Source organism: Pleurodeles waltl, chromosome 8 (assembly GCF_031143425.1).
Source record: "Pleurodeles waltl isolate 20211129_DDA chromosome 8, aPleWal1.hap1.20221129, whole genome shotgun sequence".
In the NCBI taxonomy this organism is placed as follows: domain Eukaryota; kingdom Metazoa; phylum Chordata; class Amphibia; order Caudata; family Salamandridae; genus Pleurodeles; species Pleurodeles waltl.
The window spans coordinates 314,160,226-314,177,699 of NC_090447.1; the positions used below are offsets into that span (position 1 = coordinate 314,160,226).

At 40.6% G+C, this 17,474-nt stretch overlaps 1 protein-coding gene across 6 annotated transcripts in view; it reads right to left on the reverse strand.

The window, feature by feature from the left end:
- The window catches only part of DCAF6 (DDB1 and CUL4 associated factor 6), a 622,202-nt gene that overhangs the window by 90,773 nt on the left and 513,955 nt on the right, over positions 1–17,474 (reverse strand). For all 6 annotated transcript variants that reach the window (XM_069204156.1, XM_069204153.1, XM_069204157.1 and 3 more), the window contains one exon: positions 5,166–5,304. In XM_069204156.1, coding sequence (XP_069060257.1) covers positions 5,166–5,304 — 139 coding nt within the window. The remainder of the gene's footprint in view (positions 1–5,165; positions 5,305–17,474) is intronic.

Consider the following 17,474-nt stretch of genomic DNA (forward strand, 5'->3'; position numbering starts at 1 on the left):
TTTAAAGCAGAAATAGCACCATAAAGTAGAAAGCGCCAATGATTGTCGGTTGTCGTCAATTTAACGCTGACTGTGATGGCGCGCGGCAAGGATACATAAACAAAGGTTGTTCCAGTAAAACATTTTACCTTACGATTTAGTCCTTTCAGTCCTAATGCAGCACAGGAGTACACCAAAGACCCACAGGGCTTTAAGAGAGGCACTTAGGTTACCACAGGGTGCCAGGCAGAAGCGAACAGCAGGGTACAGTCCAGGTCTAGTGGCCACTACTCAGTTGCAGGAAAGCTATATTGTAGCTTGGTGCATCCCTATACCTTCAACCCACTTCTTTGTCCTGGGTACAAGAGGAAGCAGATCAAGTCCTTCAGGACCCCTCTCGGGTCACAGACAACATGTCCACTAGCATTCTGAAGTGAGTGCCTGGAGGTGCCACAATTATGTGTGGCACTAGCTAGTGGGTGGGAATGACTCTTGGGAATGCCGTAACCGCTGAAGTAAAAGTTCCCAAGGCCACTCCTACTCACTTTGGGCATTTTCAAGATGGTAAAAGTCTTCCACCACACTAAACTACTGTAGTGTCCAAAAGAATGCCCACACACCCCACCCTTCTGCTGCGTTAAAAGGAGTCATCTTTGCCAATTCAAGTCAACCTGTCAATCACAGTAACATACTTTATAGGTCCTGGGAAGGATCTCACATCTCATTCACACCTTATTCAGGCCAACTACAGGCTATGAGAAGCTAGAGACCTAATGCAAATATGCCTCCATGAGCTTCAGACAGGGAAAAGGTACATTTCTAAAAGTTAATTTTCCTTAATATTTAATAGAACTCTTGACTTCACTACTGAATTAAATATTAATAACTATCAAGTTAGTTGTTTAGTTAATTTTCTAACTGGTCCCTTTCCCGAGATTCGGTATTAGCTTGTATTATTGCTTGCCAGTGCTTCTCTATGGGCCAGACAGCCTTCCTAAAGTGAAAATAGCTTTTCGGTGCTAGTCACTGGAAGGGCATGTTAACACTAAATTTCTACATGTCCTACTTTTAAATACTGTGCATCTTGCCTTGCAGGTTGCAAGTCATACATAGATGGTGCCTTATTAAAATTTAACATTAATGTTTTTCCCTGTCAAAAGAGTTTATTTTTCTGGGTTGCAGTGCATGTTTTGCATTGTTACAGTCAGGCTACAATGGTAGGCCAGAAGCCATGTCTGCATTGCTACTATAGTAAATGGCACAATAGGTGCTGCAGTCTACTAGTGGCATTTAACCTCCAAGCCCTGGGTACATTTGTACCATATACTAAAGATTTATCGGTAGGTTAAATATACTAATTATGAGTATGCCAATTTGATCATGGGGGAATGCAGGCACTTTACCACTGGTTAGGAGGGGTAAGGGCACAGAGTTCTAAAGCTTTGCAAAAATATTAGGTGCAGCATAAGGTGAACAATTCAGGATGCTTCTACAGAAAAAACAGATTTCCTATACTCTTCATCTTATGGACAAATCAATTCTCTCTTCTTATTGTTTACTGTCTTTTCTGAAGTCCAGTTTGGCAACCCTTCATCAAAATGTGTGTTTGTTCATTTTGTAATTACACACATGAATTGGGTTGGAACCTTTTTCCTATTCCCAACATCTACAATTTTCAACTCAAAAAATTACATGTATGTTTTCAACTGAGTACTCAACTACAAATTATTATCAATCTATAGAAAATATGTTCGGTCAGAAATTGTGCTGACAAAAAAAGAAAGAACCTTTGATAAATCAAAGCCAAAATAATAGAATGGAATTCTTCCCAAACTGTAATCTCCCAGTGCATTGTATGCAGGATTCGATGTGAAAGGTTTGGTGAAATACCCAAGTCACGTGGCCCTTTTTGCAGCAACAAAAAAATGTTAATCAAAATAACCATTATGTATGGATCAAGATAACTCAGTTATTTAACATCCTCATACGCTGCGCACAAGTCACAAGCCTTGCATCTAAAACTGATGTCTGAGTAAATGAACAATGTTTCAACATGGTTAGGAAATAAACTAGAAGACGAGTGGGTTTGAGACAAATGTGCAAGTGTTGGCAAAACAGACCATAAAAGAACTGAAAACATCAGTCTTGTTAGTCTTGCAAACTTCATGCACACATGATTCACACAATGCAAGGCCTATGTATCCAAGAACCACAGGGACTGGTGTGGACTTAATTACCACCCATCGCGGCATTCTTCTGTATGCAAAGTGTAGGTTAATTCTTTATGGTTGTAGGACACTCATGATTTTCTCTCTTTTCTCCGGCATTCAGAATGTGTGTGAGTTTCACTTTATCAGCTTGGTCAAAGGTACAGCTCACACATTAAGAGCTTCCTGTTGCTTTAGTTGACCTACGTTCAAGCAGTTATAGTTACCAGTGAAGAATGGGGAAATGTAGGATGAGGTCTCTGACTCAAGACTGTTGAATTCTCACCACGCTCACGTCGCAATTTCCATTGAACTGTTTAGGCTATGATTCCACCATAGCATATTCAGTGTCACAATCTATTTCCCACTTAGGACTGATTCCTTAAATGTTCTGTGCATCAGTTGCCCACAATGGGTAAAAACCCTTGGATGTGACTCATGCTCAGGAGAGAGATCAACATGCCGATGGGGCCAGGCAAACAAGAAGGTCCACTTCACTAAATATTTAAGTAAGGGATTCTGTACTGTTTAAAGCCAGAAACCCAGGAAGAAAATTTCTTTCTGACTCCATTTCAAAGTGGGCTCTGGAAAGTGATGTCAGTGAGGGGCACCATTTGATTGCTTAGAGTGGTCTAGACAGATTTACAAGTAATGTCTCATGGTCCAAGAAACAGACAGCGTCAAGTAGCCTAAAACTACACCCAGAACTTGTGCCAGCCCATCCCACAAGGACATTGAAGCTCTTGAGAAAGAGTGAGGAGATGGATTGGAGGATGGCTCTCTATAAGGCAGCTGTGGAATGTGAAGAAAGACTATTTGTAATCTGTGCCTAACTATGGTATTTGTTCTTCTCAAACCCTACTCTAAAGATAAAACCATATATTTGAAGACATACATTTATTTTTTATGACAAGTTCTTTTAGGTGTCTCATTCTTATTCTATGACTTGCCTCTGTAAAGCGCAGTGACAGCCTTCGTCCAGGGTCTTGACATGCTGTATTAAGAAACTAAATAAATAACCCTGATGTTTGCAAGGCAAGAATTCAAAGTCATATATTCAAAACAACTCTCTCTTCTTATTATTTTTATATGAATTAGCATAGCCCGCTGGGCAATATTGGGGAATGGGGTGAGGGTTTGTACTACAGTTCTCAAATACCAATCCTAAAAAGGGAAATAATCCAAAAAATAGGTGTATTTACTAATGATAAGTGAAACAGGGAGGAGGCAACCAGGGATTGAGGGGCTACAAGGTGATCCTAGGTTAAGGCATGACATTAGTGATAAAGACTGGAATCGAACATTTTCAGGACTACAGCATCTCAGGTACCTGCAACCTGATGGAACCAAAGTTCATTAACGTGTGCTAGAGATTCTGCATAAAATCATTAGAATGTTTGAAATAATATTCTCATCTTTCTCAGAGGATTAACCAATGGAAACCTCCATCTTTCGGTGACTACCTGAATTTGAGCTTGCTGAATCTGTGAAGGGGGAACCAAGCATTACCATATGGCATCAATAAGTGCATTATTTCCCTTTTCAGGAGACCTACCATGGCAATGGAAAATTGGGCTGCAGTCACACTGGATGCTGAAACACAAAAGTCAATTCCTCAATGGATACCCTCATCAAATGAAGACAGGAAACACTGGCCAATGAAATCCGGGAGACAGCTGATAGAATAAGACTATTGTGTGCCTCCAGTAGATGAGGTCTCTGAAATGACATGGAGTCACCATATTTTACAACCAGCCCTGAGGAGGCCCTCATAGTAGTTAACCGTGAGCTCTATTAGCAGTATTAGAGATAAACATACAACTCAGTGACTAGTTAATTCAGTTTCTGCATTTGCCCCACTTTCCCAAAACGTGGTAGTTGAGAACAAGAACAATAACAATGTACAAAGAAAACAGCTTCATCAACGAGCAGCTAAGGAAAGTGGTATATTGATTCTGTTCAGTTTATCGCAAATAAACCAGATAAAGGGTAATAGCAAACTTTTCATATGCCCCATCATACCGTTTGCTTGCTCCTCTGAAGTAACAGGAGATATTTCTATGCAACTCTATGGCCCTTATATTTGCCTTAGAGTGATGAAAAACAAACAAGCTGCTGGCCTCAAATAAACTGTACTGCTTAACTGATAGACTTTTGGTAGAGAGGCAAATTCTGAGGACAAACGGTACAACTACAAATAGTTGTTTATCTAAGAGCTATTAAATCACTAAGACAAATGTTGTGGTTTAATTTTCAAGCTGAATGCATCATCGTGCTTCATAAACCACAATGGAAATTGAATTAACCTGCCTTTATTGTTGCCTTTCAATAAATAAAGAATACCTTAAATTAAGTTGGAGGATTTGGAGACCAAGCATATTTCAAAATTGATTTAAATACTCTGGTTAGTAGTGATACGGGTCATAACCACTGCCATGAGTAAGTAAGACTATGTACAAGTCAATGTTCTCCACTCTGTAAAAATAATTGTAAAAGTAGGACTTGAAAAAAATATCCAGCACCATCCCAGGCCACAGACCATTGACACAATCCAAGCAGCAAATACTTGTGTAAGATTTTGCCAAAACGTCAATAAGAGACAAATGTTATTACTGCCCAAGGCTTGTTGGTAAAGGTTTACCTTTTTAAAAGAGGAAGAGATAATCAACAGATTTGCCAAAACAAACACATGCCTCAGCACCAATTATGATACAACAATAATCTCAAAAGTAAAACAGAAGTATATCATGCCTGGCTAAACCCTGTCAATCTAACAGCAAAACCAATAATAGATATGGTTAAGCCCCTTAGGGTACTCAAGTGTTGTAACAAAATATTTTACTATTACTCGTTTTAATTAAATTACTTTCACTGATCTTGAAAAGAAAGAGCTGAAATGAATGAATCAGCAAAATTAAAGCTGTTTCCTAGAAATATGCACATTTAATGAACGTTATTAGAAAAAGGAGCATTCTGTACCATTGTGCGTGAATTTCTATGTCCCCGGTAGATCATCTTAGCAGAAGGCCATCTGATGCTCTTCGTATCCATTTCTTCCATCTCTTTTCGTTCTTTCCTTCTTCTGAATAGTTCTTGAATGCGGGCTGCAGCAGATCGCCTACAAATGTCATTCAAAGAATGTTAAGTCCACAATCAAATGTTCTTTGCAGGAATATTGGTCACTGAATTATTAAAGTGGAAACACTACACATGTATAACAGCACACTGGGCGTACTGTATTGTGAGCTCTAAATTATGAAGCAAATGCTCAGCAAAATCATGACATTGTTTGATGTTTGTTCTAATTATTTACGGTTAGGAAACAAGCCACGCTACAAGCATTGCCCAAAGTCAGTCTCAAAAGAAAATTGTTCTCTTAGAGTGATATATGGACTTCATTGGAAGCAATAAGATTTATGCTTAAATGAGAGATGTCAGGGACTACCCAAGTCTAAAATTGAGGCTTATTGCCAAATTTACAGTGTACACTTTGTTAACGCGTCCCTTTATGATAAATTATTACACATTGGGACTCGTTTTAGGCCAATGAATCTTTTGACCCTGTTGAGAGACACCTTAGGACGAGATAGCTAATCAACATGTCAATCAATACCTCAATAATGTCATCAATATTTATTATAACAATGCATTTCACTTTAGTCAAAGACATTAATAAAACTCTGAAAACACCATGCCCTTGCAGTCATGAATAACCACACCAGTTTAGTATGAATTTTAGTAATTTTATTCCCTATTGGCTACAATACTACTAGCGAGTTTATTAATCTCAAAACCAAGAAGCACAATAGCATAGTCACAATATGACAACTTTGGTAAGATTTAATCAAAGCAAGAATCACAAACATTAGGATATAACACGCCGTCAGCATAGATTATCCACAGCAGAGTGTATCAGCACATTGATCAACAAAGCATAGATTCAGTCATTTGTCTGTCTGCGTCAATTCAGTAAACCCCCTCAACAAACCTCGAATTAGCGTCTGCATGTTGGGCTTCATGCAAAACAATTTAGTAACACCAATTTGGAAAACATCTATCTATGGTCTCTGTCAAAAAGAAGCAGCTGGTACCTAGAAAGGAAAGCAAACAGACAATCACAATTTCATTGTCATATAGTTACCCTACATGTTTGGTCAGCACTCAGGTTCTGTCTTCGTCCTCAGGACATCAGATGATTCGCCATCAGCAAGGAACTCAGCTCAGGCAGGAAGGACAAAGGGGCACCTCCCTCATAAGGAGGTAAAGTGTAAAGGGCAATCTAAGGACAAGGATTATTCTAAGTAAAATCAGCAAGTCACCAAACAGAGTGACAAAGTTTCTGGATCATATCCTCAGCATTTCCCTAACCAATCTAAGTAACTCCCCGTGTCATAGGTTTTTATCCCTTTTTCGTTGTACATTCCCCTAAAATCGAATTGGACAAGGGGTTGCACCCCACTATCTTTAGCCAATTAAAATCACATTACTTCATCAAATTTGTTACCCCATAACAGTTCTCACGTATTTTATAGGTGCTTATGATTGATGTCTTTAGCAGGTGGAATGTCCGGTATGATTTAATCGTCTTGTGGTCCTTTGCACATCTTTGGTCAGTGGCTCCATTGTCTGTACCGGTTTAGGCGACCTTGTGCATAGCGTTAATCTACACTGTTGCATTTAGCTAAAAATGTTACTACAGGCAGAGAGAATTTCATGAGAACGGATCTACTACAGTTACATTCAGCTTCTAGCTTTTGGAAAAACAAGAGTTCATGTCCTTTAGCAAGTCAGCACATTGCACGTTAGAAAAATACATTTAATATGAGAGTCAGGCAAACTGGGCCTCGACTCATGCTAACTAAGGCCTAAAAGATTTATTAGCAAAATCTAGTACATATTCTTTTAATATTAGTATAAAACCATATCATAACAAATCAATTTCAACATTATTAGTCAGTTTCATTAGTCCCCGTGTACATTGACGGCCACTCCCCGTGGGCACATTTCAAACGCATACTATGACAAAATACATCAGCACATTTTTCTAAGCGGCATTATCACACATTAGTTCATAAACATTTCATGTTAACATAGATTATATAAGCTACGCTCTCTCAACTTCTTTCAATACATTAATAAAAATTATTAGTTACTGCATATGATTTGAAACCTCTATTCTGGAGGTTTTAAATACTGATGGAGATATTTAATCCAGTAAAACCGTTTTTGTTAAAGAGAAGTAAATATTATAACCAAACAGAAGTCAAAAACTACTGTTTCCAAAAATACTGAGAGATATACTGATTTCCTAAATAACCCAGGCAAACTACAGACTCTATTGGCCTTTAGCAGAATGAGCCTGCTCTAAGCAGGTGGTAAATGCATGCTGCTGCGGGGTTGGTGGAGGTTGGAGGCCGGGGGTGTAAGAGTAGATGAGGGAAGTAAAAGCTAAGTTCTGGTAGTGGTGGCTGCCCCGCTGCCCGAAAAAATGGTGAAAGAGACTCGGCTGTAGCTGCTGCAGCCAAAGCCTTGTGAACTTTGTTTGGGCAGAGTTACCATCTGGTAGAGTTGGCTCTGGGGTTTTAACACCCAGGAAAACCCGAAACACTGCCCCACTCAGAATCTAAGAGAGCAAAATTTCATAAGGTAGTCCTGATCTGCCTGATTTATAATCAGGCCAAAAAGCTAATTCTAACATTATCTCATTGCTGGCGTCTCAACATATTAGGCAACATTTATAACTCATTTCTGATCCCATATAATTTAAAACTAATCTGAACAAAATTCATAAAACAATATTGGACATATTTTAGACCAGTGGTTCCCAACCTTCTGACTTCTGTGGACCCCATTTTATCATTACTGGAGCCCGAGGACCACCACTGAATCTTTATTGGAATCTGGGGACCCCCCTAACTGAGTCCTTACTGAAAGGTGTGGACTTAATCTGTGAATATTTAATTTTCAATGCAGTCGTAGACCCCCTGAGGAGGCTTTGCGGACCCCGACAGATCCCCAGACCGCAGGTTGAGAGCCACTGTTTTACACCATGACTTATATGGAGCTGCATGCTATTTTGAATTTGCATTATACATGGAAGGAAACATATTTCTGATTACTCTTTCATTTCTGTTGGTGACGTGCCAGTCTCCCAACTCTGGACAGCCATGATGGAGCTTAACGAGATCTTTTGTGAATGATTCCCAGCTGGGGAAATTCACTGTGGCTAAAAAATATGTTTTTTATTAATAGATTTAGGGTGATCAGGAGTCCAACACGGCTAAATGCTAGCATGGGTGTCCGCAGAATTATTATTATTTTTTTTGGGGGGGGGGGGGGAGTGGGGGGAGGGGTTTTGGCAGGGGCCGCAGCCATACAAGTGCAGGCAGCGTAACACTATGGCGGCCGTAGTGTATATCTGCACTGGGACCCTGCACACCAGGCTGTACCTGTTCTCCCCACCCCACTCTCCGTGGACGCCCATGGGTGTTACATAGCTTGGTAAAAGAATGGGACTGTATGAACAAGCAACTGAAAATGGAATAAACCAGAACCTAAATAGCAAAGGTTCATGAGTGGCCTGAATTCCTAGTTATGGATCAATAAGTGATGTTGCAACTCTTTGTTTCCTTTCATATTTATGCAGAGAAACTATTTTATCAAGGAAGAGATGTACTGATTACTGACTTTGAAAGGCCTTCCCATTGTAGGGGTCTCTAGAATGTAGTTTTTATAGGTAAAACTATTAAACAAATTGTTAAGGAGAAAGTATTAGGGTTTGTGGTATTTCAAAAATGTATATATTTTATACTTGGGATTTCACTACTGGAAATATTTAACATGGTTCTGACTAATCCCAGTGCTCATTTGTCCAGCATTAACGAATCAGTCTCAGTAACTTTAAAGCTTGAGAATGACAATATAAGTCAATCATATCATATCTTTACTCACACATACACATACATATACACATACACAACCTTCAGCTACAAATGTTGCAACAAGTAAGAATCTCCCCCTAACTATTTTGCGGGCCTGGGGGATTTTCTCTGGACCACGTAGTGAAGACGTATGTACATATGAAGTGTATGTTTAGTGCAAATTTAGCCAAAAGGCAGCAAAGTGTTGTACAGTGTTGAAGGCATAAATATAACCAGAGGGTGAATCTCATGGAGGTGTTGAGTGCTTGTTTCTGGAAAGTGTGGTGGACTTTTTACTACTTCATGATCTAGTGTTCTTTAGAGAGGTGCGTTTTCAGCTCTTTTTTTAAATGAAGAGGTGTAGAGAGGTTCCTGCGGGATATGGGAATAACATTCCAGGTCCTGACTGCGGCTGGAGAAGGCCTGGTGCCTAGATTTATACTTCTTTGTATCCAGTCATATAGTGTCATGGCTGAAGACATGAGACCTGCTGTAGATGTTGAGCTAGTCAGTGAGATGGGGATTGGTGCCAGTCATGATGGCTTTATAGATGATGCAGCTGGCTTTCAAGGTGGTGGAGGCCAGCAAGTGAAGTTCCATCCGTGTGGGGTGATGTGGTCAAATTTCTTCTTCAGGGAAAATTAACAAGGTGGTCTGGGCACTCTAAGTACGCCTGACAGCTTCAGTAATAGTTAGTGGTTCTGATTAAGGACAATTTGATGCCCCCAGGGACAATGGGCAAAAGCATTTCCTGGGATCGTTTTTAAATGTTACAATAAAAAACTGCCCAAATGAAAAGAAATGGAAGGGACATCTTTCATACATGAGCACAGTTTCTTGAATATCAAAACATACATTGACGATATCCTACGGTAACAAAAAACACAAAGGAGGGGAGCGAGGTACTACTCCTTATCTGTCCTCCATATGTAATCAAGCCAGGCACTCACTAAATAGGATAAGGAGGAAAGGCAGATGCTTCTAAAAATACAAGAGTACTGTGTAAAGGTGAAACAAGGCTAGCCTCTTAACACTGCCTTCATCCACTAGTCGTACCATGCTTCATCATCGGACTTGCTACAACATCCTTATGATAGCCAACGTCATCTTATTTAGTGTTTATCTGGATATCCTACGGTATCCCAGCAACACAAACAGAATGAACCTGCCTGTTTTAATGTAATGTCTTCATCTGGCTGTAACCTTTGCTACAAGATTAATGAATACTTAAACACACCGCAAATACAAACAATGACATGCCTGTGAATTAAAATTAGACAAGATGAGCATAGTCTGTTTGATAAGACCTTTCAAAGGTTTGTTGTGCACAAAGGGAAGCCTCTAAAACAGCTGTTTCCAAGACACTGCTTCAACAAGAAGCCACTCGAATATATTTTTCCATATACTTTCACTCATGGTCCCCACATATGTCAATCACATCTAGGGCACATGTGTTTTGGTTTTCAGTGCCAGGGCATGGAAAATAACTTCCTTCATCATTGCCTTCATTTGAAAATTACCTTCCCTTCTAGGCAAGTTTTCAAATATGGCTTTTCTCAGCCTTTCTGGATTATTTTTCTTATTTTCTGTTGGGACTCTCATCCCTCCTTCCCTGTCTAGTCTTCCTTTGCTCCTACAGCCAGCAACAAAAAACCCAGTTCAGGATGGCAGCAAAACTTCACAAATTCATATCAATCCACCTGAACCATTTGAACGTACTATAAGGTATGGTGCAGCTGTGCTATCACTTCTATCTAAATTACTTTTCATATACTTTTCCTCTCTGGGAGCAATTTTTCAACCCTACACTAAACGGGCAGGTTTACAGGGTTTGGGGCCATAACTGACCAAGAATAGTTGCGTAAAAGGTTATTTTGAAGGCAGGAAGGGGAAAGCTTTGTAATATGTATAGGTACAGAGCTTGCAGACATCTATTTTACAAAAAAGTGAGCGGAAGGGAACCCAAAATCATAAGCGATCATGGTTAACATCCTATGGGCTCAGATATTTTAGTATCATTTTAAAATCATTTTATAGAATACAGCTGAATAAAAGACTGGTTAACATGCTCAGACACACTGGATGCTCAAGGGACACGACCACATATTTGGTATAGCAGCCCCACCTACTAATCACAGCCAATGTGAAGAACAGTCAGTACTTTGTACGTACGGTTTCATCTGGACTTCACACAGTTGGCAAGGAGGAAAGTACTTTTCAAAATATGGCCTGAACAACATGGACTTACTGCACATGCTCTCTGGTTGTACCTAGATATATATAGCAAGGGAGAATTGTAGAGGTTAAAAACATGTTAGCTAATAATATGATTGATTATCCTGCCACAGAACAATACACTTGAGAGAGTCCACGGCTAAATCTTTCATTTTTCAAACTCACTTTATTGTGCATCTTTTTAAATACATATCAACACCTCAGTTTGCAAACCAGAAACGTATCAATTAAGACTAGTGTATCTCAGCGCAGTACATACAAGAGTGAGTCTGAGTTGCTTGTAAGAAGGCAATGTACGTAATCACTGCCGAAATTAACATTTTTGCAACAATAGTTGTTATAACTAGCCTGCACCTGTCCCTCTGGGTCAAAGTTAACTTTGCAACATCCATTGCTTTATGTTAGTGTGTGCGGAATTGAGGGAATTAACTATATTACCCCTACTATGGTCTGGTTGCCACGTCTCGCACTAAGGCATTAGGTAGCATCCCCAGGCTGCCTTTAAGGGGGGGTGGGCCGCTTTGTTCATGTTATCGTGTAGCTCTGCCAGGAGGCCATCCTAGCTAGCCACAATGGGGTATTTGCACAGGCCCTTAGTGTCCTTGCAGTGCAATGCCCTACTCTCAGCCTGCGCCAAAGTATCCATGGAGAGGGCAGAGTTAGTAAGTGTGGGAGTGCTGAGTGATTTCCACTTGCGTGTGATCTGATGTTTGGCCAGGAGGAGAGCTACATCTATGCACACTGTTGTTGCTTTGTTGTTCTTAGGTCGACATATCAGGCCCAGCAGGCACACCTCCTAGGAATGTAGTGCAGCATGGCTTGTACAGCGTGTCAGGTGGGTTGGAACTCCTTGCCAGTAATGGGAGAGTGATGGGCATATGCAAACCACGTGTAGCAAGTCAGGATCTAGTGCGTGGCAATAGGGGCAGGCAGCATTGGTGCGGTGAAAGAGGGGCTGATTTTGTAGGGGTGTGACTTAAGCCCTGTGCAGTACACAGGATTGCATGAGCCTAAAACTAGCGTTGAGCGACACCACTGCAGGGTATGTCAGAATGTGCTGCCAGTCCTTGTCAGTGTAAGGACAGGGTAGCTTAGCGTCCCGGTGTTGTCGCAGTGTGGCAAGAGATGTTGAGGTATGCAAGAGCAAGGAACCGGCAATCCATTGCGTCAAGTTACAGCCCTCCCCCATAACACGTAAGTATTGGATTGTTAGGTCCATATCTGGTTCCTGCTGTGTGATGTCCCAGTGAGCCCTCAGTGACCGAATAATGGAGGCGTACAGCCAGAAATGCCCTTGAGGGAGACCAGCGTTAGTCATAAGTTCCCCCATAAAGAAAACAGTATAAAGTCTCGGTATAGGCCACTCAGTCTATGTATCCCCAATTCATGCTAGTGACCCAGTTCCTGCAGTGAGGTTATCACGTCGCTCGTGGCATGCCAATAGGGGTCAAGGCTGGGACATATGGTGTTACCACACTGGCCGTGCTTAATTTGTAAATAAAAAGGTGCCCTTGCTAAAAGCTCTCCTCTTAAATACGCGGCTGCTGCAATTAAAAGTGCGAGCACATAATACTGAGGCAGAGTAATCCTGAAGCCACCTCGGGCCTCTTCAATCCATTAACAGCCACTCCCGCCCCTTCAGCTCTCTCTTGCAGCTTCCTGCTTTTCCCCTTTCTGATGCTTCTTCTTTTTTCTCTTCCTCCGTCTTTCCCACGTGTCTTTTGCTCACAGTAAATGTTTGAGACAAAAAACTAAGCGCCGGTCCTCAGAAATAAGTGCTGGTGCTCAGCACCGAAAACAACAAGCACAAATTAAGCACTGCACCCTGGTAAGAAAAAGACTCCTTTTGAAGCAGCAATATGTCACTCGCACCTTGGGTGACTGGGATAGTGGCATCCTAGTATGCGGATGGAGAAAGTGTGGTATGCAGAGTAGGTCCAATGGGGAAGAGGCTGTTGCTGTGTTCCCCAGTTGCCAACTGATTTGACGGGGTAGAGTTTAGCAAGGGCCACCCTGCGACGAGTGGGATGTCATATGAGGTCACCACTTATTTGCTAAAGGGAGCGGAAGAAAGGCTTAGTAATATATAGGGGTAGGTTGGCGAAATAGTATAGCATGACAATTTTGATGACGACTATGCAGCCCGTTACTGAAGGAGGCAGGGTCTGCCAAAATGCCATCTGCGCAAAGAGGTTAGCGCTCAGAGTAGGTTACCATCCAGAAGGTCGGCGGGGTGCGGTATATATGGATGCCCAGGTAATGGAATGCAGCTGGTTGCCACGGTTAAGAAATTCAGTTAATCTGAAGAGAAAAAGACTCCACAGCTAAAGCATACACATTTGGTGATAAGGGGGATCCTTGACTTGTGCTCCTCTGCACCTTCTAACTCTCCATTACCTGGTCTATTTTTAGAATAAGTAGGACAAATGTAGATAGTATGCTAACTTAGTCAAATCTTGCCCACAATTCAGATTCATGATTTGTAATACTTACAAAATAAATGATCCCCTTAAAAGAAACAAATGCCTTTGCTGTAGCTAAAGATGGGATTGTATAGCCTCCTTGCTCCTCTCTAAAGCTTTTTTGTCATTGTAACAAAACTTATCACATTTGAATTGATCTATGGCTGTCCAACAGAGTTACCAATCTTGTGTCCTTAAAGCTACTGTTATGTAGCCATTTTAGTTATAAGCTTCATGCACGTTATTTTAGCATACTAGGCCTGCCGCTGTGCATTTTCACCTAGATATGTTTTATTCAGCTCTGCTTTATTATTTTTACAGTAGTGACTTTCACGGTCTTGTTTTATTTTCTTCTATCTGACTGTTTTTGCCTAGGCCAGCACGCTGTTCTCAAACAAGACATTCTTGCTCACTCTGTGCTTCTTCCCAGGCTAAAGAAAGATAGGTTGCCGGTGAACGTGGTATAAGTTTGTCTCCGACATTCATAGAAAACACACATCTTTACATAGGGACATTTTATCAGAACATCAGCCGTTTTATTATAAAAACACTTCCCTGTCCTTTACACGTTAGAGGGAGATTCTAGCCAGAGAACCACGACTGTATGCTGATTGCTTCGCTAAAGATGCTAATGCAGAATTCAGGCCTTTGCTCAGGTATGGGGGATGATGTCTTCCCAGGGGAACCTGAAGGGCAGATCTAGAGCTTAACACGCTGTGCTCTATCATAGTCTAGGTAGGAATTAGTCTATTGACTATAGTGGCAATATGGTAGCGTTATTTTTATGCTTTACTCTCTTCGTCACAATTCTAATACTGTTATGTTGTGTCATTCTGGTTATTGCAGCTCATGCTTTGCTAAATAAGATGCAGTCGCTTCATTAAATACTTACTGAAACATATAGTGACTCTGTTTGTCATTATGTATATGAGACTGATGTAACCGAGAGAAACGGATGTGACCTGAGTGACCACGGCTTATCTGAGAAACCATTTATGTCATGCGCTCGGCTGCCCAATCATCCCTGCCTTTGGGTAGAGATGAGGCACTGCTAGATAGCCGGGGAGCAAAATCCAAATTGGAGTGACAGGTATTACCTGCAGTGGCCGGACTCAGCCTCCCACACCGAGGGCGATTTTGCCACTCGAAACCCAGTAGTCTCATTAGAATAATGAGAGCATACGCAAGGGTTTATGGAAAGACAACAACCTCGGAGACGAGCATTAACATTTCTATATACTTTAGTATGGAGTACCTAGGTGGTTCGGTTTACTTCAGTTATAACTTGAAGGACATTCCCATTACAAATTTGCTTCACACTTATGGGTGTTTTCTTTCCTCCATTAATACTTATAAAGGATATTTTTATTTATAGACAATAAAGGACGAATTGACTTTATCTAATACATTCTCCATTTGGTCTATAACAGCAAATAGACTTTTCTTTGTGTACAGTTCTCAAGAAACCTCTCTAACTTGGTTGAATCAGTTTGACAAAATGTTAACAGACTACATTCTGTTTTAATCAAATTGCTCTCATGCTATGCTGCTCTTGATTAACTAATTTCACTACATGTCTTCTAACCTTATCTCTCTTTGAGCAATGACACATATCATTTTGAAAGCTGACTGTCATGGACTAGAGTAAATCCTGGTAGTTCTTCTGTTACTCAAACACCGCTCTCAGCACAGCCAGGCTGCCTAGTAGTCACTTCTTTGGCATCCTAATCTCACCCTTGCACTTCATTAGCTGTGTCGAAATAGTTTATTTTGCACCATGAGAAAAGTTAATAGAGGATGGCATTAACATTTTGCCAATTCAGGTTGATTTTTATCAGCTATTTCTTTATTTTTGACACAAAACATAGTATTCCCTCCCTTAAGTCTAACCTACAAGCTAAAGCACGGTTTTAGATCACGAGATTCATTAGAAAAAAGAAAAGTTTAGCACTAGATGGTTACCTGTTAATTTAATGACCAATAAAGAGGTCTTATAATTGTTGACCACAGATTTTGCACACTTGCATCAAGGGCCATTTCCTTCCCAACCCAAGCTGTACCCTCCAGAGCTCAACCAGACAACAGTCAATCATTATGTCCTAAAAGAGACCTGGTGGAAAGATTGAGGAGGTAATGAGGAGCGGTACAGCCACACTACAACTTCTAACTAGAATCCACATTTATTTATTACCAGATTTCAACTTATCAAAATACTCACCATACCTGCATATCCACTCCAGAAAAAAGGAGGCACCATCAATTTTTAATGCATACGTGTTAAACATGCGAAACAGTCCTTAAGTACAATACAAACCACTATTATTTAGTCATTGGGATCTGCAGTAGCTAAAACACCTCCATCCATTACATACCGTGATACCCCAACACAATGTAGGAGAAATATAAGAAATAGTATATCTGACATGAATATAGGGCTCTGTGAAACAGATATCAGTATAAACATTGATGCTTAGTTCCATTAATCATTTCACTGAAGTTCAAGGTAGCTACTTTAAAATGGAATATCACTGTTTTAGTATACCTTCCCCATATCATTCATATCTATATTCCTGGTTTCGTGACATAACGCACCAGCCATAACACGCATTTCCAAAACAAGTACTTCAAAAATGTCCTTTTACCAAACTTTCTGATCCAGTTGCAATCTGTTGAACATGGGTACAAAATTGCAGCTGGACCATCCTTGCGTTTTTTTCTGTTGTTCTAGAGGTTCTGCATGTTTTCCTTTTGACAGTTTGATTAGTCCTACTACCAAGTAACCTCTAAGTAGTAAAGCACTTATTTTCTGTAAAGGGAAGCTGTTAAACTGTTTTCAGCACTGAATGCTCGAGGGAAAGTCTCCATCAAGACTTCTACAGAGGTTGAATGAGTGGCAGCATTAGTGGTTTCGGGGTGAGATAAATGCATCTGGAAGTGACTGCCACAGCCCAACCTAGTGTACTCTGTAAAAATGAGAGAGACTCTCTATGAATGAAATGTTTGATACATATGAAAACTTGCCATCACTATCTGGATTGCATTTGTCATAACTATTGTGAATCTAGGAACACAAAAGGATTGAAGAATGGTTACAATTTCCTCACTCTTACTCCTTTGTCTCCAGCGGTGCTTGTCTAAATAGAATACACAAAGATTTCCTGACAATTAGGTATAAGCACACACAATGCATTCTGGGAATTGGTCAATGCTTGCTCTATTCTGCATTCTTTTTGAAAAGTATAACTGAATCCCAAACTGCCTTGATCGTAGCTGGCCAACTACCATGGATCAAACATATAGAAGGAGCACCTCTCTAGCAACATGAAGATCTCCATTGACACTAACCTGCATGAAATCTACTATAGAACTTTTTGAATGTAAAGCTATGTGCTAGCAGTTTCCTCTAATCTAGGACCAAGACGGAACACCTGCAGAAGCTCTGCTAGCCTACCTTTCTGATAAACATATCTGTGAGGAAGCACGGCTTCGGTCCCATAAGCAGTGTCCCTAGGGCACAACTGAAGCCCACTCATCAGCCTCCTTGGAGAGAAGATCAGCACCTGACTTACTCGAGCATCTGCCAGATCTAACGAGTTTCTGCTTGGTCTTAACATGCTCCCTTTGAACATGGGGGTCAGATCTTAGTTTCACTCTATAGGTCTGATCAGTGA